Source organism: Pestalotiopsis fici, assembly GCF_000516985.1.
Source record: "Pestalotiopsis fici W106-1 unplaced genomic scaffold PFICI_Scf_12, whole genome shotgun sequence".
Taxonomy (NCBI): domain Eukaryota; kingdom Fungi; phylum Ascomycota; class Sordariomycetes; order Amphisphaeriales; family Sporocadaceae; genus Pestalotiopsis; species Pestalotiopsis fici.
Window position 1 is genome coordinate 536,877 of NW_006917102.1, and position 24,334 is coordinate 561,210.

At 47.6% G+C, this 24,334-nt stretch overlaps 5 protein-coding genes across 5 annotated transcripts; 1 reads left to right on the top strand and 4 right to left on the bottom strand.

Annotated features, from left to right (window-relative positions):
- Positions 1–1,468: 1,468 nt before the first annotated feature.
- On the bottom strand, positions 1,469–3,820 carry PFICI_13922 (uncharacterized protein; the record flags this gene model as incomplete). The annotated part of the gene is made up of 1 exon (XM_007842503.1): positions 1,469–3,820. One exon carries the CDS (start codon positions 3,818–3,820, stop codon positions 1,469–1,471), a length of 2,352 nt encoding a protein of 783 aa, XP_007840694.1.
- Positions 3,821–4,279: 459 nt separating this feature from the next.
- Positions 4,280–4,682, bottom strand: PFICI_13923 (uncharacterized protein; the record flags this gene model as incomplete). Its single annotated transcript, XM_007842504.1, has 2 exons — positions 4,280–4,528; positions 4,587–4,682. 2 exons carry the CDS (start codon positions 4,680–4,682, stop codon positions 4,280–4,282), a joined length of 345 nt encoding a protein of 114 aa, XP_007840695.1.
- Positions 4,683–5,873: 1,191 nt separating this feature from the next.
- PFICI_13924 (uncharacterized protein) lies at positions 5,874–6,868 on the bottom strand (the record flags this gene model as incomplete). The annotated part of the gene is made up of 4 exons (XM_007842505.1): positions 5,874–6,197; positions 6,262–6,383; positions 6,443–6,535; positions 6,604–6,868. The coding sequence occupies 4 exons, from the start codon at positions 6,866–6,868 to the stop codon at positions 5,874–5,876; spliced, it is 804 nt and encodes a 267-aa protein (XP_007840696.1).
- A 5,388-nt stretch (positions 6,869–12,256) lies between these two features.
- On the top strand, positions 12,257–17,402 carry PFICI_13925 (uncharacterized protein; the record flags this gene model as incomplete). Its single annotated transcript, XM_007842506.1, has 14 exons — positions 12,257–12,445; positions 12,503–13,034; positions 13,091–13,317; positions 13,374–13,653; positions 13,710–13,943; positions 13,998–14,776; positions 14,827–14,989; positions 15,048–15,392; positions 15,466–15,580; positions 15,638–15,709; positions 15,763–15,878; positions 15,942–16,560; positions 16,619–16,702; positions 16,775–17,402. 14 exons carry the CDS (start codon positions 12,257–12,259, stop codon positions 17,400–17,402), a joined length of 4,383 nt encoding a protein of 1,460 aa, XP_007840697.1.
- A 1,674-nt stretch (positions 17,403–19,076) lies between these two features.
- PFICI_13926 (uncharacterized protein) lies at positions 19,077–23,005 on the bottom strand (the record flags this gene model as incomplete). The annotated part of the gene is made up of 5 exons (XM_007842507.1): positions 19,077–19,300; positions 19,362–20,603; positions 20,667–21,568; positions 21,621–22,355; positions 22,410–23,005. 5 exons carry the CDS (start codon positions 23,003–23,005, stop codon positions 19,077–19,079), a joined length of 3,699 nt encoding a protein of 1,232 aa, XP_007840698.1.
- Positions 23,006–24,334: the final 1,329 nt, after the last annotated feature.

Genomic DNA, 24,334 nt, shown 5'->3' on the forward strand with positions numbered 1-24,334 from the left:
GAGAGAGAGAGAGAGAGTATGTCCTTCTCATCTGCCTACCAATGACGAACCTCGTGCCCATTATCTTCACCAGCATGAATTAGTCTGAATCATGTTCAAGGAATATCATCAGATCACGAGAGGAAATTTTCATAGTACCAAACGCTGCCCACGCCCACCTCTCCTTATGAAGGCGCCACGATAGGATATAGGCTTTGAGCAAGGATGTCACTGAAAACGTATGGCGACTGAATTGGTTTTAGGTTTGTTTTTCTTTCTCCGATCTTTTATAGAACACTGTTCATTATCTCTCTCCCTCTCTCTCGAGATCTAAACCTTCCAGTGAAGAGAAGACCAAAGGTACACCGCGAATGAAAACCACAAGCCAGTTTTGTTTTGCATCACCGGTGGGTAGATAATTAGATATTCGGTCTTTAAAGCTCAAGTTTACCCTGTCTTTATATTTCTACTTTTGTCTCCTGATTTCTTTCCTTTTTCCTTAATTCACATATTAGCTTTTGACTTCGAAGAGGACGAAAGATTTCGTGATAATGTTGATTGAATAAAATTAAATCGATTAAACCATTGTATAAATCATCATTAAACCTTCCATCAAGATTTCGGTTCAACAAGCGCCAAACTACCTCCCTAAACAACAAATCCATCAGGATGCATCCAAAAAGCTCTGTCACTCGTCCAGTTTTGCTCGTCGCCATATCAGTTCTGCCTATCGTCCAAGGCGCCATATCCATCGGCGAACAAAAGAGAGAAGGTAGCCTCAACTACATCGTCGCCTGGCATGAGGGACTAACCCCATGTGTCGGTGATACTCCCATCATTTCGGGGGGTTAGCGATGCCTGTGGTCACGACTTCATTCTTGATGGAATCACCTACTTTCTCGAAGGCTGTGACCCACAGAACGGGCTGAATAAGAATCCGAAGATTGTCAGACGGCGCATCGACAAGTTCGTGTATGGGAATTGCAGACCAGTGAATGCGAAGCTCATTATGTGCGTGGGTGCTCCACATGATGTTTGGAAGCACTACATCTGTGGATAGGGAACTGCGTCAATGAATGGTCGTCTTGGGATACTCGATGAAGGATTAAGTTCGTTTTCTTGGGGCATTTCGGCGCAGACATTTGTGACTAGAGCAAGTCAGGAGAAATTCTGATCCATCACGATTGAAGTACTTCGAAGGATGATTTCGAGATTACGAGTGATTTTGAGCGATGGCCTTCATCAGCTGTTTGAAAGAATATTTATAGTTTATGTGTCTGAGCGAGATCTGTTATTCACGTGGCTCATTTTGGTCCTTGCAATTATTGCTCGAGCTCATGGAACAGAGGATATGTGAACTAGAAGGCTTCTCGGAGAAGCTTGAGTTGATTCTTTCGAGCCACTCAAGAAACCCGAACCGGTTAACTGTGATGTATATTATACAAGTCCAAACGATAACCCAATACAATATTCGCTGTCATGGCTTAGTTCAAAAGTCCAAATCGGCGCTATTGATTTGATGGTAACCCTTACAATCATCCTCTGGAACAGATGGAGATTTCCGTAGGGAGTGAAATGCCCCGACAATGAATGTAAACACTATCATACACGTGATTGAAAAGCGGAAAAACCCTATGAATTTCAGATTTTCGCTTGTATTGAAAGGCTCCCCACGCATGGATCCAATGGCCGTCGCATGGCTCATACTCCCTTCAACACAGCTCGAATCGCCCCATTTAGCATCCGCTGCCATTTCCCACAGCCGTGTGGGGTTAATATACGATTTGGCCGTGTAAAATAAGCGACAATCGGCTGCCTCATATACGAACTCTAGAGGGACGAGCTTATCATCTACTCGTCCCATATTATCAAGTGAGTTGACTGCTCCATTGGCGTGCCCATCTCCACTGAACCGCGCGGAACGGAGGCGTATCTGAGAAGCATTCAGCAGGCTTCCAACGGGCGTCGTCTGCAGGAGCCTTCGTTCCCCGTCCTTACCGTGTAAGACTGAGGTGATGCGCAGAGTTGTTTGCATGTGTTTAATGATAGAGTCAAACGTTAATAGCTGCGCGCCTTTGGTCCCGCCTACGCCTTGCATTGGCTCCTTCCGAGGCCGGCCGCCAATAGCTATTGTCTGAACGTGGCCCTGCTCTCTCATAAGCTGCGAAAATATAGCGCAAGCAGATTGGCAGATTCCATCATGTAGTATAACCATGTTCTCAGGTAGAAATGGTTGAGTGGGTGATGCGAGCAGGGCGAAATTGTAGCCGGTAATATTGACATATGGCGCTAATGTGTGTCCTCCCAAATGATTCGAGAAGTTGTATCGTCTGATGGCGGTGAAAGCATCACCGTCTTCTCTGTATGGTCCGTAATATGTAGTGAAATTTGCGAATGGCATCCCTTCAATGTTCAGAAGATTTTGGAAGTTCGCGGTGCTCCTTGCCACTTCACTAAACAACCCGTCGTTCATCACCATGGCTGTATCGCTTTCGATTAGATCCGCTACTGACTTGCTGTACATATAAAAAGCATCATGAGCCCGAAACCTAGATGCCCCAAACGGTTCCACACTTGGGAATAGTTGCTTGAAGAACTCAAATGCCATGTCAATGGTTCCGCCGCTATTGCCGCGAAGATCGATAATAAGCTTTTTCAATCCTTTCTGTTTCGATTGCATTATGAAATCCTGGAGAACTGCTTGGGCTTCGAGGAATCCCGCGACCGTTTCATCCGTGTCTTGTCTGGGTTCCGCAATCGGTTTGAAATTTGGAAGAGCGAGGACAGCAACGTCATAATGTCGACGAGATTCGAGTTGATAACCTTGGACTGAGAGCCCACTTTGAGTAATAACGGGTTCTGGATATTCTTCGGGCAGCATGTAAGTGTCTGAACGTAAGAAGATGGGTTCGATCGATTCTGCCGACGTCTGAGTCGGGGAATTGGCTTCAACCTCATTCGTGTCTCCCTGACAAAATTTTGCAAAGAAGGAGGAGCCGTCATTGATGTTGGAGAAGTTGTAAAACTCGCGAATCATGGCAATGTTCTCATTCACTACCCTCGAGCCGTTCATGAATCCAAACGTTGTGACTGGTCCATCGTACAGACCTTGCGTGAGGTGAAACTGTCCACCACTATCCATCCCCACCACCTCAGCAGCAGGGTTGGGGAAAAAGCTGTTATACTGCGCATCTTCGTCGTGGTAGGTACCGTGAGTCCATAAGCTTTGCAGATATTCGGTAGCATTTTTGCCATTGATAGTCTCAACGCATGATGGCACAAAATTGCCTGAGGCGCTTGCAAGATGTAGGTCTGAGAGTAGATATAGCCGAGGCAAATCCAGGCCATCTTCTGAAATTGAGACGAGCTTCGTCTCAGGCCGGACAAATAAGAAAACTTCGAGCATATCTGGGAAGATCCGCAGATGAGAGTCTTTGGCACGCCGGAATAAGGAGTGTAGGGCAAGCTGTACTTCGAAGTCGCTATGGTATGCCCGGTCTTTAATCGATTGCGCAGTGTAATCGAGCTCGGCTAGTAGATTGAGAGGCTTGTTGTGAATAGCACTTTCGATATTGATGTAGTGACCAGTATTTAGGCAGTTGAGTGTAGATTGAAATTCCAAGAAATGTTTCGGCTCTTCAATTTGTTTGATGTCACCTTCTATGTCGACCGGCACTGACATGAGACATTCGAATGCAAGTTGAGCTGGGACTTGAGCTCGGCGGGTTCGCGTGAAAGCTGCAGTGGCTTGTGCCGCCCATGATGATGAGACCTCCGCGCACGGTGTATTCCATGCCTGGGCAGCCGCATTAAAAATTGACAGGATGAGGAATGAGTGCATGATGTTTGTCAGCTTGTGTTTTTGGAATGAAATTTAAGGACATAGTACACTTGGGCGAAGAGGAGCGAAAGCCAGAATTATATACCGCTCGTGCACTGGATAACAAGAAGGACCCACTTGCGAAAGTAAACTAGCTAATTCGGGAATCCAGTATAAAAATGAGATATTGGGATTTCGCGCGGCATCTCGCATTTGATCGTGTCCGAGAAATTTGTCACAAGAAGTTTGTATAGAGACTCAGACCTGCAGGGAATAGAGAAGTTTATTCATTTGCCTGCTTTTTATATGTAACGACTCTCCCCATGTAGAGAAAACACACGAACAAACAGAAAGATGTCGTATATATGATAAAAGAGCGAGTGAAGTTAAGCGTATTCCATGGGGTAAGGTCAGATCTTAGCCATACTAGGATGATCAAGACACTCATTGGTCATAATGATCAAGAAGTGACAGGACTATTTAATCCTTGGAAACCTCCTCGCGCGGCCAGTACGATCGCAAGTCAGCAGCGTCGACATCGTTGTCAGGAGCCGCCTTTCGAGGCCAGTAAGATCTCAGGTTGGCAGCATCGACATCATTGTCGGGAGCTGCGTCTCGGGGCCAGTAAGAACGAAGGTCGGCGGCATCGACATCATTGTCAGGAGCTGCTTTACGAGGCCAGTATGATCTCAGGTTGGCACCATCGACGTCGTTGTCGGGTGATGGTTCCTGTCGGTCAGGTCAGTCCAATGTCAGAATAGAGTGAGAGTCTCATCGTTTTTCATACCCGTGCCTGGATCCCGCCAACAGTCTGTACAGTTGGTGCAGCCAAAATAGGTTGGGCGACGGTAAGAAGGATCAGGATTTTGCAAAGGGAAGCCATGTTGATGATTGAGAAACACAGAATAAGATGGGCTTGAGTTGAGATGGAGACTTGAGATGGAGACTTGCGATGGAGACTTGAGATGGAGACTTGAGATGGAGACTTGCGATGGAGACTTGCGATGGAGACTTGAGATTGGATTCCTGCTTTTCAGAGACCATCTCGAGTGACGAAAGGTGGAATATATACATATACCACTTCGGGAAGAGCATAGTTAGTTACTAGAAATATTGTAGATGAGAAATACACCGAAATACGAGCCGATGTGTCAGGGGTTCGATTCGGTCCGTAGTGGTCGCTAAGCATGTCCACCCCGGAGGCGCTACGAACTGGATGTATGTGCATCACCATATCCTCGTCTATCACATTCTCGCATGTCCCGAGAGCCCTCCTAGCGAGTACCAACATCTCGAAAAAGGGGCAAGTATCCGAAGCAAAGAGATTCACTTGAGTCTGGTCATTCTCTATCTATACGGCATAATCCCACGCTGAGATCCGCGGTTTCCTTTCCTAGCACAACGTCCACGCCGGACTTCATTTGTCTACAGGATACAGTTAAAGCCAGTATTCCTCGGCCCGTCAAGATTGGTAGATCTTGGCGTGCACACAGTAGCGTAAGCGCTCACCAGATTGACGAGCGCAGTACTCAGTACAAGATTCGCGCCTTGCTACCTTGTAAATCCCAAAATAGAGCAACCGTTCGTTAAAAGCCTCTTTGGTAGGTTTCCGTAATGGATAAGCGAGGCACGCCAGTTCTTGCTTAAGAGGGTTGACTGAGTCCGTTGGTACAGAATCGCCTACGATAGATAGCATAACGAATGCATTCTGACCACAGGTGAAGCAAGCATCGCTGGGCACATGTGCAAACATTCAGAACGTATACCGAGGCCGCATTTTCCAACCACGCCCATGGCCGCTGGGCTGTGAAAAAACCATTCGCATTTTGAACATGATTTTCCTCGACGTGGTTAGGTACGTACTGTGACGTAGAGTCCAACATTATCCCATTATTATCGAGGTTGGTCATCAATTGGCGTGCAGATGATTTTTCTGTTCAGGCGCTACTAGTGTGCTTATTTGCGGAGCCCCTCCTTCTCAAGAACTATCAGATCGAGAATCTCACTAGATGAGGAAACCTTTGTCTTGGTACTGCCAGCATGTTTGGCGACCATAGCGCTAAATATGTACCAATTATCCAAGAATGCCCGTCAAATTATGATTCGCCTTGTGCTCCAGTGTCCATCCCACCATAGCGTTCCAGTCTTTGCACTGGTGCTCAACACCCCAGCCATCAGTATCAGTACGCTTCTCTCCAAGAGGGGGTTCTCTCGAATGCTCGAGGGTCATATCGCCAGAACACATGAGGGATTGCCGGATATAATCGAAACAATGGTTGACGTGATCAGGGAACGGGGTGGGATCATGAGTATCCTTGTCCGTGCCGTGATAAAATCGGTGGGGATCGGTGTTGTTGGCAACTGCTACCATCTCGTAGAATAAAATCCGGATCATTCCCTATATTTGAAACAAATGAGCCATGGTAAATTGTACAATGTGTCACGCGAGAGTGTATACATACTAGGCAGTGAAGTTGGTGAAACACAGTCACGGAGTAGCGATCTATTCCTTTGTCAGTCGGAATACCGGGCTGGAGACCATATCGATCAGCAGCTTCAGGAACAAGGACGTAGCCATGACCTTCTGCCGAGTGGTTCAGCAAAAAGACTTTCGAGAACGAAGATAAGGACGTGAACTCATACCGGGAATCAAGCTGTCCCAGGCTGCATTACTATCCTTCTCTGGCGGTCTTGCAAACAGCTCTTGAAGATCAAATTTAACACCGTGGGTCTCGACTAGAAACCTGTCAGTTAGCATGTGCCCTGAAAGTCCCATGGAAACTTGAACTCGCTATGTGACCCACAAGTTGGAATAAATGACTCCTTTTTCCCCGTGTTAGTCTTGACCAGATATGTTGCCCCAAGTACAGTGGCTGGTAGAACGACAATGATCAAAAGGCAGAGTAACCAAAATCTGCGTCGCTGGTTTTGCGACTCTGGTAGCCTCCCAAACTCTTTCGTAGTTCGAGGGAGTTGATCATCGGAATCACTAGCTACCACCGGCCGATAGAATGGTTTCGGCCACAAGAACGAGCGAGACGTTGCTCCTCGAATGAAGTTTGCAATCATGTTCATCATAGAGGAAAAAGAGCTGAAAATGGTTTCTCTTGAACGACACAAAACTTTCAGCAGAGTAGCAAAGTTTGGTGCTGTGGGTAGTGAAGGTTGTTCGAAATAAGTCTCTTGAAGTGTGTGTGGCAAAGACCATAGGTATTGAGGACTCCCAAGTGTGTTGCCATATGTTGAGAAAATTATTATTCATTCACCTAAATCTACTGTCCCTCTTTTTGAGCTTCAGGGCTCCACTTGTGGATGACATGATACCATAATTGCATCCATGGATATCATGCTCCTTCGCTTATGCAGTACCATTTGACTCTAACCAACATTTGCGCAGAAGTGCCATCCTGTACGTTATACTACCCGTTGGCGAGGACTCTTACGCTTCTGAAAAGGGGCCTGGAATCTTTGATGCAAGGTTCACGTCGTGAATCAATCCCCGGAAGTAGAAGCTGAGGTATCCTATTGGTCACAACTGCGCTTGCGGCGCAGAAGTTCACAATGCACTCTTCGGACCTGTCATGTAACGGTGGCAACTAGCGTCACTTGATGTTGGGCTTTGCCATGAATTCAAGAGGAACAGGGATACCATGGAGGGTCTTACTCGAATGCACTAGGACTCCTAAAAGATTGTCATGACATGTGTCTCTACATGATGAGCGAGATGTATCCACTGACAGAAAATTTGAAAGCACACTTCATCCAATAGCATAACGTGATCATCGGATGCAAGGATATGCTGAAAATACATACCTTCTGGTGGAGTCCTCATCATCACGTTATTTCTTGCCTATATTCAACGAGGTTCCTTATTCTAGCACACTCATCTTGGTCTGGGGACTTTCATCGTTCTATCATTTTCACGCATCATGGCGCTCAACATGGCTGAAAAGGACCAAGAGAAAGATCAGTTGCTTGATTCCTCTCTCCCATCGGATCGGGCGAGATGGAATCGTGCACAATCAAATCAATGGTCGAGTACTGCTCAAATGTGTCACATTGTATGCTTGTACATCACAAACATTCTGTTCTTGACTGGGATTGTCGTGCTGTGCATTAGCAAAGACAATTGTCGTGATCCAAGTCTTCAAACATATTGTGAGTCATGTTCTGCGATAGGAGAGCGGAAATTGTTACTGACGGTATGTTGAGCCCCTGCAATTGAGGCTGTTGAATATGAAGAAGTTGTCTTCCATGATCTGCCGGGAGAGTGGTCTCCATATTTTGGAAAACCAACCGATGAGAAGGATAAGCTTTGGGATGAACTATACGCTGGTCAGTCGAGCTTTATCCATCTAATCACCATGACACTGATGTGTGACTCAGGGACTGGATTCTTGTTATATACGCCAAAAGAAACGAAAAAGATGCCGAATCAGACTGTGGCACTTTCCGGTCCTGACGGTGACAGTGGTATCTACAACCTCGAGGTGTTTCATGCGCTTCACTGCCTGGTAGCCAGCCCTTCCTTCGTCTTCGAAACGTGTTGTGAGGCTAACTCTCAAAGAATGCCATGAGGAAGTCTTTATTCCCAGAACGCTTTCCCGACTATAACATTTGGCGTCCAAACGGCACGCGAGACGACTTTTGGGAGATCCATCACAGTGCGTGATTCTTCGCTCTTCTTACTCATACAGAGAACATGGGCTTCTGGCTAAACTGAACAGGTCACTGTATTGATCGTCTGAGACAAAACATTCAGTGCGCAGGGAATATAGGCGCGAATTACTACTACTGGAACGGTGACATTGAAGACAAAAGATGGATGATGGACTTGCGTTCTACACAGACATGCCGTAAATTTGAGAGTTTACAGGAATGGGCAAGGTCTCGAGATTACGTGGGGTGGAATGTAAGAGAAAGGAGTCACTTCACCAATAGTGGTTAAAGTGACATCTTCGTTTTCTGAACTGAAGCTTGGGTGGTCGAAAACCCCGTTACAACATTTGGACCGTAGACACCTGCACAAAGGAACAATGATCTCTCCTTATCACAAGCCACTTCCGCGGCCTTTTCCCTCTCAATGACAAAACTCCTCCGGTATCAAAATAAATAAGTTCTGGCACTTGCTATCGACCCTAGCTCTGTTGATCAGATTTCTTCCTTGTGAAAGTCATTGTATCTTTGGTGGCGCAACGGGGAGAATGCATTCCTCTTCTGCCGAGTCGCAGTCGCATATCATGTGAGCACTCTCGCCGTGTTCGGCACTTGTTACACGTTATATTCGCGCCAAGATAAAAAGGATTCGGACCTTGTACGATGTTCCAGCGTGGCTGGGTTCACGCGGGGAAGACCCGTCGGATCTCGTATTTCGTATTCCACTCAATTATAGAAACTTTATTGTCATGCCCGCTCGGCCTACCAATCTTGACGGGCCGAGTCGGCCTACATGCGCCGGGCAAGGTTACATCGGGAATGCCAAGGACTCTGGCCAATTGTCAGCGCATCAAATAAATCTCTCGCTGCCACAGTATCTGTCAATCACAGGGGTTGACTCTTGGCGACATTTGACCAACACTGAGATGGCAAGAAAAACCATCCGGGCATTTCCGGACATTCCTCCTTCTGTGCCTATGCGACTAGACCCGGTTTAGGAGTTCATCCGGCCTACTACAGCCTACAACATATCGCCCTGTGAAAGATGGCCAAAGATGCTTGCAGGACCATCGGACCGATGGTAATCCAGGTTTGTGGGCACGTAAGCTGAGCAATCGTATTGGCATCTACTTGTACAACAATCTAGAGTTGGCACCATTGAGGGACAACGGCTGTTGATGCCATAACATTGTCTTCAGAAATCTCTATAATGCGAGAAATTTTAGACGCAGAGGAGAGAAGTGGTGATGGCGATATTGCTGAAGGAGAGTCCTTTCTGCCTCAATCACATGCACGAAAACGCCAAGGTTTATCACTACACCGTGGATGGATGGTCTTGATCGTAACACTGAATCTCGTTGCCCTTCTCTCCATTTACCTGTTATCGAACTCAAAGAAACCCATATCGACATTTCCAAACCCCTTCCCTTCCCGTGAGTACCCAAAAAAAAAATAAAGGAAAATGTAAGGAATTTGGATGGACTTCACTTGCTAACTGTATTAGTGGAATACGAGATTAGGTCGTTTGCTGAGGAGTACGAGAGAGACTCTTCGAAAATAGAGAAATGGGACACAAAATCGGACTATCCACCTGGAGATGGCTACATGTTGATTGAAAATGCTGAAGTGTATGGACTTCCTCCCGGTGTGCTAATGAATGGGAAAGCCAATCTATACGGTACTGCTTGGACCCATCAGTATCACTGTCTGGTATGAACACGCACAACAAATTCACGAGTACCATTGTTCTGCGATACTAATCCAATCCTCGTAAAGGACTATCTGCACAATATGTTCGAAGCTACTCTCCACAACCTCACACTAGAAACACCGAGTCCGCATGGCGATGAGAACGACTCGGGGGCCGGCGCAGAAATCCATCACGTCAGGCACTGCTTCGACTACCTACGGCAGCACATCCTTTGTAATATGGATATGAGACTAGAGTATCCTACCACAAATCCGAAGGGGATCAACGGATATGCAATCCCGAGGAAGTGCGTGAGAAGGGTAAGTAATGTCTTGTTCAAACCGCTACATTCAAGAAGTTGGAACTGATTGTGGGAACAGGAGCCGCTGGATAGATATATGGGGCAAGCTGCGGCGACTCTGGAATAGTCGAGCTGTTCAGACTTTCACTGGTATGAACGTTGCCAAAGAATGAGATTATAGTATTTCTCTACACCACCTAATTCAGCAGTGTCAGGTCAGCGATCAATGCTTGAGTTTGCTCTTACAATCACATCAATAACAAACTAGCCTCGAAGAACAGTCAGCAAGTTGTTTTTTTTTTTGAAACCCCTTTTGTGTTAAGGAAGAGGTTGTTAAGTCTGTCCCACAGGCATTTTCAAACTACGTTCTTCAGCAGTCTATAATATTTTATTACCATACCGCCTTGTCGTGTGTGAACGACAAGTCGACCTAATTTCAGAATCTGATCGAGTCCCGACCCGCCGGTGCAAACAGACCATAGAAATGGCTGTAATCAGCTTCAAATTTGTCGCAATCATTTCAATTCAGAAAGCAATTTTTGACACCCTGATGACTTGAGCTTATCGCCAAGGATGTAGAGTCCTGTTCAGGAAATGGCCCGCGATTAGGACACTCGCTTGGTCGATATACCACCGTTTCGTATCGAGTCAATCACCTTTGCCGAGCCCCACGAACAAATCACAGTGTTGTGGTTTAGTTCCCCGCAATCTTGACAGTGCATAAGGTTGGTTCTGTGGGAAATTGATGGGGACTTAGTGTATTCAGTACAAGTGAACGGATCTGGCTACATGGGTTTAGTTAAATAAAGTGCACAAGACCTAATTGCCTCCTATGGCCTACCGGAAATAGCCGTTAAGCCGGAGGGTCCGGGGTCTGATGCTTTTATCCGTTAAAATAAGAGTTGTACCCATTACTTTAGTTAAAGTCAACTTTCCACGGGTTCAGCTGTCACGCAATCTTATCTGCGGAAACCGATTGGGCAGGCCCTACGTCTGGTTCACTCCGCTGACTAGAAGGTGCGAACCCAGTACAAGGAGGGGGGGGGTGTGTGAAAGTGGAAACAATCATCCTGGTAGCTCGGCCTGCACCCCCGTCTCTCTCCAGCATCAAGAATTTCACGAATATTTGTTTCTGGATTCGTTCCACCGTATCTGCGCCAAATGTACATATCTATCTGGCGGTCGCGCTATGTGGCAGGATGTAACAGTAAATCCTTTCAAGTCGCGCACGCCGCGACATTTGGGTAAACAACACGGAACTGCACGTACCATGGATTAGGTTTACATCCCTGCCAAAGTTGGAACTTCACCATATCTTCGGCCGGAAAAAATACATTCATTCAGCGAGGACTTCAGGTCCAATGGGTGGAACGCCATTGTGAATGCCCCCCCCGGTCCGTGTTCTAGGGACCTCATTGCGGGCCGATCCTTGACTTTCCAGGCTCTGTCTGACAAGGTCCCTTTTGCCGAATCTTTGTCTTGGAGCATAACGCCTAGCGATGATTCAGGATGGGGGAATAAAAAACAAAGACCTGCCTGTTCTGGATGCAAACATTTATGCAGATCATCAGGGACTGTGCCAATCATCTGCCGCTCCAAAAGATGATACCAATGCTACCAGGCTAGCCCTCGACCGACGCGTCTTCCAGCTACACGCGTTCCAGCATACAACTTGACATAATGATAAAAAGAAGACTACATACAGCATGTGAGATTCTGTAGCACGACCATCAGACGTTTTTGTGTTTGACAGCATCCTCTTTCTTGACCTCAGTATCCTTCGTTGTCATTGTGGGATAATCCACTCAGGATGAACGCGACCGACGATGCCTTCGGGCCTCGCCTCGAGGGCGCGTTCGACTTTACCTTGCTATTCGAGCAAAGCATTTTTTCAATTTTGCCTTCTGCGGTGCTGATTTGCGTTGCTGCCGCGCGCATTGGCTGGCTACGTCGCAAAGATGTCAAAGTTCGTGCTGGTATGCTTTTGGGAGCAAAACTGGTATGCGCATCCCTACCGCAGTAGAGGGCGAAAACTGATACTGACAAAACTCGCCAGGGTACTGCGGGCATCCAGTGTTGCTTGCAACTTGTTACTCTAGTTCTCTGGTCTGTACCCAACAGCTTACCGACACGTGCCTCTATCCCCGCCTCCGCATTGTCCTTGATTGCGTCCGGTGCTGTTGGAGCTCTGTTCTACATCGAGCACAGACGGTCAACTGCACCCTCCAAGATTCTTTCCGGTTACCTTTTCCTCACCATATTACTTGATGTCGCCCAAGCTCGAACATTGTTCCAACGCGCAGGGCTTCGGTCTCTTGCAGCGATCTTTGTGACCAGTTTGTCGATCAAACTTGTGTTGCTGTTGCTGGAAGAAGTCCCCAAGAGATCATTGTTGGCACCTGGGCTCAAAGAAACTACATCCGTGGAGAAAACAAGTGGCCCACTGAGCCGAACCGTATTTTGGTGGCTGAACAGCCTTTTCCGTAAAGGATTCGGGGACATACTCTCCCTTGGAGACCTGTCTATCATTCAGGCCAAGTTCACATCACGGCAGCTGCAAGACTGCCTTGGCGCGGTGTGGGATAAATGTAGAGATCTCAAAATCACATCCTTGGAGTTCAAGGCACTGATTGTCCCCCTCTAGGCAACAAGCAGCGAAAACACTGTCTCACACTCGCCACTTTCCGTGCTTTCAGCTCGACCTGTGCAATAACTGTCCTGCCGCGATTATGTCTTTCAGCCTTGCGATTTGCCCAACCGTTCCTCATCCAAAGAATCATTACTTTCGTCGGCGAACCGCCTACCACAAATTCAAGTGAGATAGCTAGTGGACTCATTGGAGCCACAGCTCTAGTATATATTGGCATGGCAGTAAGATATTTGTCCCTCATTCACCACTCAAAGACCCCATACTCAGTCTCTGCTAGGTCACGCGTGCCTACTATCAACATCTCAATTTTCAACTCACGACAATGATCCGAGGAGGCCTAGTTGCCCTTATATTTCAGAAGACATTGGAGCTTGATAGCACAAAGGCTAGCGAAGGCGACGCCATCAGTCTTATAAGTGCCGACATTGAAGGCATTGAACCAGGAATCAGTCTTATTCACGAAGTATGGGCCAGCATCATTGAACTTGGCATTGCCTTGTACTTGTTGGAAAGGCAAGTTGGGGCTGCCTGTTTCTTCGTGATAATTCCTGCTGCCGGTAACTTATTGTCCCGCGACTCAAAATTATCAAATCATCTTGCTAACATCACAAAGGTGCGAGCATGTTGACTTCCCAATTAATGAAGGCAATGCGCCCTGCAAGGATGAGTTGGGGCAAAGCCATCAAAGAGCGAGTGTCTGCTTCGTCGAACATGCTAGCACAGATAAAGTCACTCAAGACCATGGGTTTGACCAGCTACATGTCTACGTCTATTCAGAATCTCCGTGTCGCCGAGTTGGACGTGTCGAGGAAGTTTCGTCTAGCACTGATACGCATTCTGACTACGGGTAAGAGCTAGAAGACTGTGATGAACGTCTCGTACCGGCTAACGTTCCATTCAGGCCGTCTTGCCGACCAAATGACCCCGGTCGTCATTATTGCTGGTGCAGTTTTCTGGACGAAACGCACCGAGGATCAAGAGCTCTCTGTAGCTGAAGTTTTCTCTGCCCTCGCGATCATCTCCTTGGTCTCGTCGCCAATCTCACAGCTCATTTCCTGCCTTCCAAATGCCATGGCATCCATAGCCTGCTTTGACCGAATCCAAGAGTATCTATTGGAGGAGGAAATTGGAAGCTCTTGCCTTAAGCCATCGAAATCTCACGATAACACCGACTTCGAAGAACGAGAGGGAGGAGCGTCTGGTCTCCCGTTGTCTGCATCCATCGAATTGACCGGCATGATACCGCATCAGTCACGTTCGCCCTCGAGTCCGGCTGCGGTCATTGTGAAAGATGGATTTTACACGCCAGCTGATTCTGGCAGTCCTATACTACAGGGTATCAACCTTTCGGTCAGTTGGTCTTCGTGTGTGATGATTGCTGGTCCGATTGGCTCAGGCAAAACAACTCTACTGAAAATTATACTTGGTGAAAAACCTCTATCCAAGGGCTCTATTCAAGTCGACCGCAACCAGATTGCATACTGTAACCAGACGCCGTGGCTTCGAAATATATCTGTTCGGGATAACATCGTCAGTCCGAATCTTTGGGATGACTTGTGGTTTGCCACCGTTGTCCGAGCTTGTGCTCTAGACAAGGATTTATCCCTACTGCCAAATGGCGATCAAACTCTTGTCGGTAGTGGGGGCGTGGCTCTGAGCGGTGGTCAAAAACAGCGCGTTGTAAGTGCAGATACCAGCCCTAACCGACATCCAGATGCTAAACTCAGTAGGCTTTAGCTCGTGCAGTGTACTCACACAAGAGCATTCTCATTCTTGACGATGTCTTGAGTGCCCTCGATAATGCGACTGGCTCAATAGTCTTTGAGAGGCTACTGGGTAAAGAAGGAATTCTCAGGTCAAGGGATATTACGGTTGTGCTTGCAACACACTCTGGTAATTTTCGAACTCCGTCATGTTTCGTATGAGTGGCCACTGAACTTTTCCCACGCAGTTCACTATTTACCTGCGTCCGACGCAATTATTGTCCTAGCCAAGGATGGCCAGATTGCTCAACAAGGCACCTTTGGCGACTTGAAAAATACAGATGGATATGTTAGAGATCTGGCTCTAGAGCAAATTGCGCGCGCTAAAGCCATGGAAGACGAAGATACCACAGATGGCGCGGAATCCAAACCGAAAGTTGAGGCCGCCAACGAAAACTCTGAGGCGTTGGACCTCAAGCGACAGACAGGCGATATAAGCCTGTATACATTCTACTTTAAGTCTGTCAGTTGGTTTCTGGCGGTTTTCTGGCTAGCCCTTGCGATCCTTTACACCGGTCTTTCCAAGATACCAGGTAAGTGCTTCCATTCATACGTGAATACATTCACCTGCGTCAAGGCCTTTGAGGACGCTGATCGAGTCGGTAGATGTCTGGATCCGAATATGGGCCGAACAGGGAATGAACAACAATTCTGGTTATTACTTCGGATCATATTTTGCACTGTCATTCTCGAGCGTCTTAGCATCAGCATTTAGTGTCAGGTAAGTCCTAACACATTTCCCAGCGACTAGAATGAGCCACTAATGAGTGAACTCAAGTTTCTTTATGCTGGTCATTGTGCCTAAATCAGCTCAACATCTCCATTGGCTCTTCCTCGAGTCTGTGATGAAGTAAGTGACCTGGGCTGTCGCTATTCGAGCCTGCAGCTGACGCATCCTACTAGGGCACCTTTGTGGTTCTTCACTACTACCGATAGCGGTGTAACCCTTAACAGGTTCGCCCAAGACATGACTCTACTGGACAATCGACTGCCCGTGGCCGTATATCACACAATCTACGGTAAGTCACCCCACCACAACTGAGATTCCTTGAGTGGTGGCGCTGATTCGGCGACTACTTTAGACGTCCTCTTTGTCCTGCTGAGTACCGCCCTGATTGCTGCTGGTGCACAATACGTGGCAGCAGTGATTCCGTTCAGCGTTATCGCCCTGTACCTTCTTGCGAAGTATTATCTGCGAACATCACGCCAGATACGTTACCTCGATCTCGAAGCCAAAACGCCCTTGTTCACCCTTTTGACTGAAACAATTGATGGCCTAAGTACTATCCGGGCGTTCGGTTGGAGGCGATCGATTCTCGAGGAAAGCTTCAGACTTCTTGATGGATCTCAGAAGCCTTATTATTTGCTCTTCTGTATTCAGCGCTGGTTGACAGTCGTTCTCGATCTGTTCATAGCTGCGATTGCTGTTATACTAGTTGCCTTTGCTGTGAAATTCCGCAATACCACGACGCAAGGTGCCATTGGCGTTGCCATGGTCAATATTCTCGGTCTCAATACAGAGCTTTCCGAGCTTGTCAACAACTGGGCTGATCTGGAGACTTCATTGGGCGCTATTGCGAGGTTACGCTCGTTCTTGCAAGATACTCCAAAGGAAGATGACCCTGGGAGAGTCGCACCAGCAGATGCGACCTGGCCCTCCCAAGGTCGTGTAGATCTCAAGGGCCTGTCGGCTGCATATAGGTTTGCAACCAATTCTCGAGTCTCTACCACATATATCGACACTAATTCACAATACTAGGGCAAATGATAATCCCGTGCTTCGCAACGTGTCCCTTAGTGTACTGCCCGGCCAGAAGATTGGAATTTGTGGTCGCACTGGAAGGTAAGTCCGCACAGACCGGTTAGGGATCGGGACTCCGTGAAGTATTATATAGATATTGACCATTCATCGCAGTGGGAAAAGCTCTCTAATCTTGACTATTCTGCGTCTCCTTGAGATCGAATCGGGGGCAATCAGTATCGATGGTGTGGACCTTTCCACAGTATCAAGGGAGTCGGTTCGGACCCGCATTATTACCCTGCCTCAAGACCCCGTTAAGCTATCTGGCACTGTGCGTCAAAACCTTATTCCCGGCGAAGCTGCTTCCTCCCTTGCTACCGCCGGTGGCAACGAAGACGAGCGCCTGGAGTCGGCCCTGACCAGAGTCGACATGTGGGACTTGATACGGGAGCGCGGCGGGCTTGATGCTGATTTTGGCGACATGGAACTGTCTCAAGGCCAGCGACAGCTCTTCTGTCTCGCCCGCGCGATCCTGCGTCGCAATGACAGTACGATCGTGCTTTTAGATGAGCCAACAAGCAGCATCGATCGGGAGACGGACGAGCGGGTGATGAAGGTCATTCGCGAGGATTTCAAGCACTGCACTGTTATTGCGGTGGCGCACAGGCTTGAGACCATTCTGGATAGCGACGTGATCGCTGTTATGGATGCGGGCAAGATCCAGGAGATTGGTGAACCGAAGGCTCTGCTGGGACAGGCTGACTCAAGGTTCAAGGCGTTGTGGGACAGCAGAAATGGCTGAATGTGATCAGTTCGAGATAGGAGGCCCGGACTTTCGTAAGCTATCGTGTATCATACGGCAGGCCTTTGCAGTCAAGGCGACAGTACCGGAAGTTTTGGATGAAAAAAAAAATAAAAGAGGAGGAAATTGGACAAACGGGTACACCATTCGTATGGCAAGGACACTATACTTTTGATATGAGCCACAGGGGCATGCTTCCTGAGGACTTTATGCAGTGGTTACGGGCCTTTAGTGGATGCAATAAATAAAGAATGTGATGAGCTCAGAAATGACTGCAAAGCCACAGTCTTCGTTTTGAAAGATTTCATTCCCGCGTTATGACCTAACTGCAACACGAGCCCATGGCTTACGACTTCGCTTGTGTGTTTTCTGGCATCTTGATCAAAAGTTGCGAGCTTGGTCACAACAATGTCTAAATAGCTTTCATCTAATAATGCATGCGGTGCTGGGCGCCAAGAATCTCGGAGGGCACTGGCCCGTGCCTCGGATCGCCGAGAAGAGGAAGACTTATACTCGGAGCTTTTTTCAATAATCTTGTTACGAACATACACCCTTGCATACGGCAAACAGAGGATGTTGGCGCTTAAAAAGACAGTATACGGGGCTAAGGACCGAAGCCCGCAAGTATTCCAGATAAGGACCAGCCCAACACACCCGCCAGCTGTTAATAAATATTAAGAGGCTCACTAATAAATCAGTAATCCAGGAGTAAGACTCATAACGGGATTAATAAGCCAAATATAAGCATTACCACCACGATAATAATTTAAAAAAAATTAATAAAAGAATAAATAAATATATATTATACAAGGATTTTTTATATAAATAATTATTACCTTAATAATTAATTCAAGCATTTATTTTACTCATAAATAAAGCATTTAATACGCTTTTACGATTGTATTTATAAATTAATTTAATTTAGTTAACTTAAATTTACTTTTTGCTTTTAATATATTTATTTAGCACTCTTTAGGCTGAGCGAGGATGTCACTGAAAATGGATGGCGGCTGAATTATTTTTAGGTTTGTTTGTTTTTTCCTCCGAATTTTTTATGTAACACTGTTCCTTGCCTCTCTTTCTCTCTCTCTCGATCTAGACCTTCCAGTGAAGAGGAGGCCAAAGGTACACCGCGAATGAAAACCACAAGCCACCGCGCAACCAGGCACAAGATCATCCATTTGCGCTGGTCTAGTAAAACACCATCTCCACTCACATACAACTCTCCATGATGTACAAACGTTACACCATGCGCGAGAAAAAAAAAATCAAGAGAACTTTAGTCCAACTAGCAACATCGCACTTTACCCAGTGTCGCCCGTCCTCGAATGTCCAGAAACTTGTAATGATACAAGTTGCCGTGCCGACATATATATTCTGAGGCAGGGATGGGTGTGCTACACCCTACAGTATCCTTAGAAAGATGCATGACAGTACCAAGAGACATCTGAAAGAGTTAGAGAGCCACTTGTATTTGAGAATCGGTGGCAGAGACTTACCACGACGAGGCCTGATGAGGGATCGCGTACTACTACGCAAAGGTTGATGGGACTCGCAAGAGGCGATTGCCATACCCATAAAGGGCTCTGATCCCTCACATTTGGGTGTAAAAGAAGCGGGTTGAGATAGCAAAGTGGGAATTGGCAAGGATCTGCACTGGATGGGCTCGTCAGACTATCGTGAGTTTAAAGTCTTGATCATCATCTTCGCTTTGTGTTTATCGACAACAAGCAAGTTGCGAGCACTGAAAACGGCATGCATTGTGTCGACAACTTTATGGAAACTGCTGGCAGCCCCGCGCTCTTGGGTGAATCGGACGATGCTGAGTGGGCTTCTCTTGCCATGTTCAATCACTGTCATGATCTCGGCAGCAAAAGATACTTCCTTCATCGCGAGATCTGTTTCAAAATTATTAGCTTGTATTGATGGATTGCTTCAATGGATGGAGAAATGGCTTACAGTTCTTGGCACCCACGCGCCCGAAGACGATATTTCTGTCCTTGTCAACTTGTACATCTCGAATACCGTATCGGCGCCACTCTTTCAATAAGATAGCAATTTCCTGCCGTGTTTGGCGTCGGGAAAGAGTGAAGCAAAGATGTTCTGTGGCAGGCTTCACCCGGAACAATCGTGCAAGCCAGTTCTGTTGGGGCTCAATATTTCGTTGTGCGACGTTACCTTTCCAGGCGCCGTTATTGGGAGGTCGTGCGGGATGGCTAAACATTCGGACGGGCTCCGGGCTTGGAGGGTCATCGAAATCGACATCTGTGCTCTTGGTTAAATCTAGTCCATCTGAAAGTGCAAGTAAATGCCCACCTGCTACCGAAAGCTTCATGTTGTCTGTGGCCTTGGAATTGCGCCAGAAAGCAAAGCTGAAGCTTCTCTTCTTGGCCGGCAGAAGTTCTATTCCAGCCGAGCCTGTGCTGTTGGTTTGCGGGACACTGGCGGTATGATCACTACGGGAGTGCTCGCTTGAATCGAAAACATCATCCTTGTCCTTGGACCCACGCTTGAACCACGATGACTTCTTGCGCGTAGGACTGTGTGTGCTATCTGCTGATGGTGTTGGAGGTTCTTCCGGAATGGTATCTCTGATTTCATCAAAAGCGTATTGCTGACGGAGGTTCATGTTCTTGCGAGGAGGCGGTTGTGCTGCAGCACTATTGGCAGCTTTCTTACGAATGTTGAGCGGTGCTGGAACTTTGACTGGACTTTGTCCGTCACCAGGCGACACGACCATTCTAATTGTGTTCTCCTGACGAGAGAGGTAACTGAGCGCGTCTTGTTCTCTTCCATAATTGTGCGTAGACTGAGCAATGGGAGTCTTGACGGTTGGTGCGGAAACAGTGCGATGTTTACTGGTGTCGACTGACGAAGTCTCTCGACGACCCTCCGAGATGGATGGCAAAGGAATGGCGTCTCTGCCCCACTGCGTGCTGTATTGCGAGTATATCGGAGCAGAGACAATTCTCTGGTCATTGTCTGCTTCAAGGTCATCAGAGGTCAACAGATTGTCGAGGTGTTCCATCATGCGATTCACATGTCCAGGCGACTCATCAATCAAATTCTCCCGTTGAGCAGTTCTCCTCTTTGCCATCCTGATTTCGCGAAGAACGGAGTCTGTAGGTGGTGGTGCTTGCGGCAGTGGTCGGGCATCCCACTTGTGAGAGATGCGATGGGCTTCATTGCTTCTGAGCTCAACTGGAGTAGGTGTAGATACAGACAAGGAACTGGACCCTGTGACATGTGAAAAGTCCAACATACTGGGGCTCAAGGTTGATGGCTCCATGCTTGAGCTTCTATCAGCCGGATCATCTGGTGACAGTAGGGAACTGTTGAAAGCTTGGTCACAGTCCTCTGCAATGCTATGACTTAACTGCCGAATCTCGTCATTACCGTGCCGGTGAGGGTGTGCCAGACTGGGGATGATCAATGACTGAGTATGGGTTCCAGATCGCCCAGCAGCCTGGCCAGAGGCCATTCGAGGCTGTCTACAAGGGCTCGCAGGAGACTTGTGATCCCTATCATAGGTTGAATCATCACCAGCGATACTTGCTGGTCCCTTCTTCAGGCCTAGTTGCTCTCGAGCCACAGAACTTCCAAGCTGGTGGTTGAAGTTGACTCCACGTCGTGTGCGCGACGCCGGCCGTTTGATTGAGCTGCTGCCTCCACTCTTGATAGAAGTCAGAGAGCGCCTAGAAGCTCTCATGGCGGCATTGACGGCAAGGTGGCCGCCACGACCACCTCGTCTGGAGTATGTAGAATTGCTCCTCATTGAACCAGTTCTCATACGGTCAATATTGGAGGCCCGAGTCGAGCTCCTTGTCATGCTCCCATTTCGGTGAACAGTGATCTTCGCATGGCTAGCAGCTGGCCCATCTAGGATACGTGAGGCCTTGTAAGGATCGTAGCTACGTATGGTGGCACCATCAGTCACCGAATCAATACCATTGTCGTCGGTCGCGACGTTTGAAATGACGGTAAAACGCGATGGCGTCCTGCCATGCCGAGCAGGGAATTCGAGGGTTGTGAACTTCTTGGTCCAATTTGCCGGTCGCAAAAGATGGTAGTCGCTTGCAGAAGAGGTCAAATCGCCAACGTAATTTTCCAGGCGCTTTTCACGGTAGTTGAACAGTAACCAGTAGAAAAGCTTCTGGTCGTTGGGTCTTTTACAGTCAGTTGATTGAAAGGCATGGAGGTGGTAGATGAAGTACTTACTCGTCTTCGATTAACTTCGCCGCCAATTGCTTCTCATTATACGTGTGCCACATTGATTGAAGTTGACGTAGAGTCTGCATGTCAATGTCCTGCGGTGCCAGGCTAGTCTCTCTTCCATACTTGCGAATGTCATTGAGATTGTCATCGTGGCGTTTTCCATTCAGGTCGTCGAGGTAGTTGTACGAGACAATCAGATCGTGCTTCCATATCTGTGAGATGGTAATGCGTTGAGACGGGTTTGGCCTGAGGAGTTTTCGGAGCAGATCCTTCGCACCAGGGCTGAGATGTTTGGGTTCGGGATAAACAGCTTTCTTGGCCTTGAGAAGAAGCTTGTTCATGTCCGTGTCGTCAAATGGAAGACAGGCGCACAGGCAAGCGTAAAGAATGACGCCCACACTCCAGATGTCGACCGTTGCACCAGAGTATCCGTTGGACTTGCGGTCAACAAGTTCAGGTGCAGCATAGTGTGGGCTTCCACAAGCAGTTCTGAGCTTGTGCGTTGGACTTTGCTGTATAGCCGCCATACCAAAGTCGGCAATCTTGACCTGTCCACTCTTGGTGAGCAGAATATTCTCCGGCTTGAGATCTCGATGGCAAATGTTGAACGAGTGGCAATAATCGAGTGCGCTGATGATTTGTCGGAAATAGAATATGGTTTCAGGCTCTGGAAGGCTGCCCATTCGATTAATGTAGTCGAAGAGATCACCGTTTTCGACAAATTCCAGGACAAGGTAGCTGTAAGCATGTCAGCATTTCGAATAGGAGAGATTGTTGTGGTCTGTATCCTACATTTCGGAGCGGTTCTCCCAGATATCATAAAGCTTCATGATATTGGGATGGTCAATCAGCTTCAGGATGGCGACTTCTCGCTCGATCGACAAGGGCATGCGCTTCTCCGAATTGAACTCGGGCTGTCTGCGATCCCAGTCATCTACCGCTGCCAAGCTACCAGCCTGGGTCATTGCATGGCCATGCTTGGGCATGATTTTGACCGCTACCTGCTCTCTAGTGAGGTTGTGTCTTGCCAGTCGGACTCTGCCCGCTGAACCCTTTCCAAGAGTTCGACCGAGCTGCCAGGGTCCAATGTGCGTCTTTCTCTTCCCACTGGACGTGCCACTCGAGGTCGACGCCTGAGAACCTCGCTTGTCAAGATCATTCTCGTCCTTGGGAACAGGCGCATGCTTCGTGGCCATCTCGTGGGGCTGGGGCTTGACACTTTGATGAGCAGATCTTGCCGCCGCTTCGGGTCGCGAAGGATTGGGGTAAGTGTTCTCGGACCGACTTGACTTTTTGCCATGTCTCATTGATGCATTGACGACGCGGTCATTGGCATCAGCGAGGGGGGCACGCGAGGTCCGAGATTGGGGCGCTGGTCGCGAGGCCATGACGCAAAACGTCCCGTCGCGTCAAGGGTGTATCAGAGCCAGAGCGCGCGACCAGAGAAGACTTGAAAGAATGAATGGACTTAGGTGGTTTGAAAGAATCGAGCGATAAATTGGTCAATGGAAAAGGAGACCAAATGGGTGTGCAGGATAGAGTTTGGGGCAAACGAGGGCAGAATGGCGCGTGTTGCAAGTGAGTGTGGGAATCGTGCAGAAAGTGCGATCTTGGCCGACTGAATGAGAAGGATGAAGGAGGAAGGGCAAGGCACAGGATCTGAAATGAGTGACAGAAACAACTCAGATACCTAGAGGTGCCATAATGATGGTGATTTTCGAAGGTGACGAAAGGAAGAAGAAGATCTTGCGTTGTGGTGTCCCTGTTGTGTCCAGGGTTGGGATGTGGGTGTTGAGAGAGGGGGAGGGACCTCGTAGCTTCAATGCACGAAACACTGGCCACCCTCTGACTTTCTGGCTGGCCACGAATTGGAGCTCGAAGGGCGACGAGCCACTTTTTTTTGTATCATGGTCTGAAGAATATGAATATTTCATGGACAAATGCATTTGAATAATGTCAATTGCTTTCTGGCCGTGCTCAGTGAAGGAAGAGGACCGGGACCTAATAACACTCTGTCTCGCTCATTCAAGCATCCACATTGCTGACAGAGTGTCAAGTTACATTCATGGATTCGAAAGGAAGGCTGATATTTGCAAGATATTTATGTCAAAGGCGAGTCTAAAGGCTACCTAGGTAGATACATTGTATAGAACAGAATACTTGTGGAAGGTTGATGCTTTCATGAAATGTATTTGGTATTGGCATGTTGTGCAAATCATGCAAAGGCATAGTCTCACTCAAATCCTTGTCTCCCAAGTTACCAATCAAGCTTTCCCGATGAAAAATGCGTAAATCCATAAACTATACAAAGTGATGAGCTCTTGTCAGTCTGCCGTGTCAAAGCAGATCTGTCTTGATGATACCAGTCGGCAACTACCTAGGTACATGCCCAAGTGCATCTTTGTGTGATTAGAGGCATTTTATACCGGCTACGGTTGGCTGCAAAACATATGAGCTGAAGATAATTGATCATTCAATGGTGCGTATCTGCAATGTTGTACTGTTGGCATTTCATTTGGCGAAGTTTGACAGAGCTTGGAAAAGCTGCGTGCTTGTACAGCATAAGTCACAACCAGTCGGTCATGCTTTTAAGTTGCTCAACAAAGCCTTCGAACATGCCAACATCACTATTGAATATTTCTTGGACATCGAAGCGTACTATTTTCTTTTTCTTCTTTTTCTCTACTTTTTTGTGTTGGTTTGGCAACACGAACTTC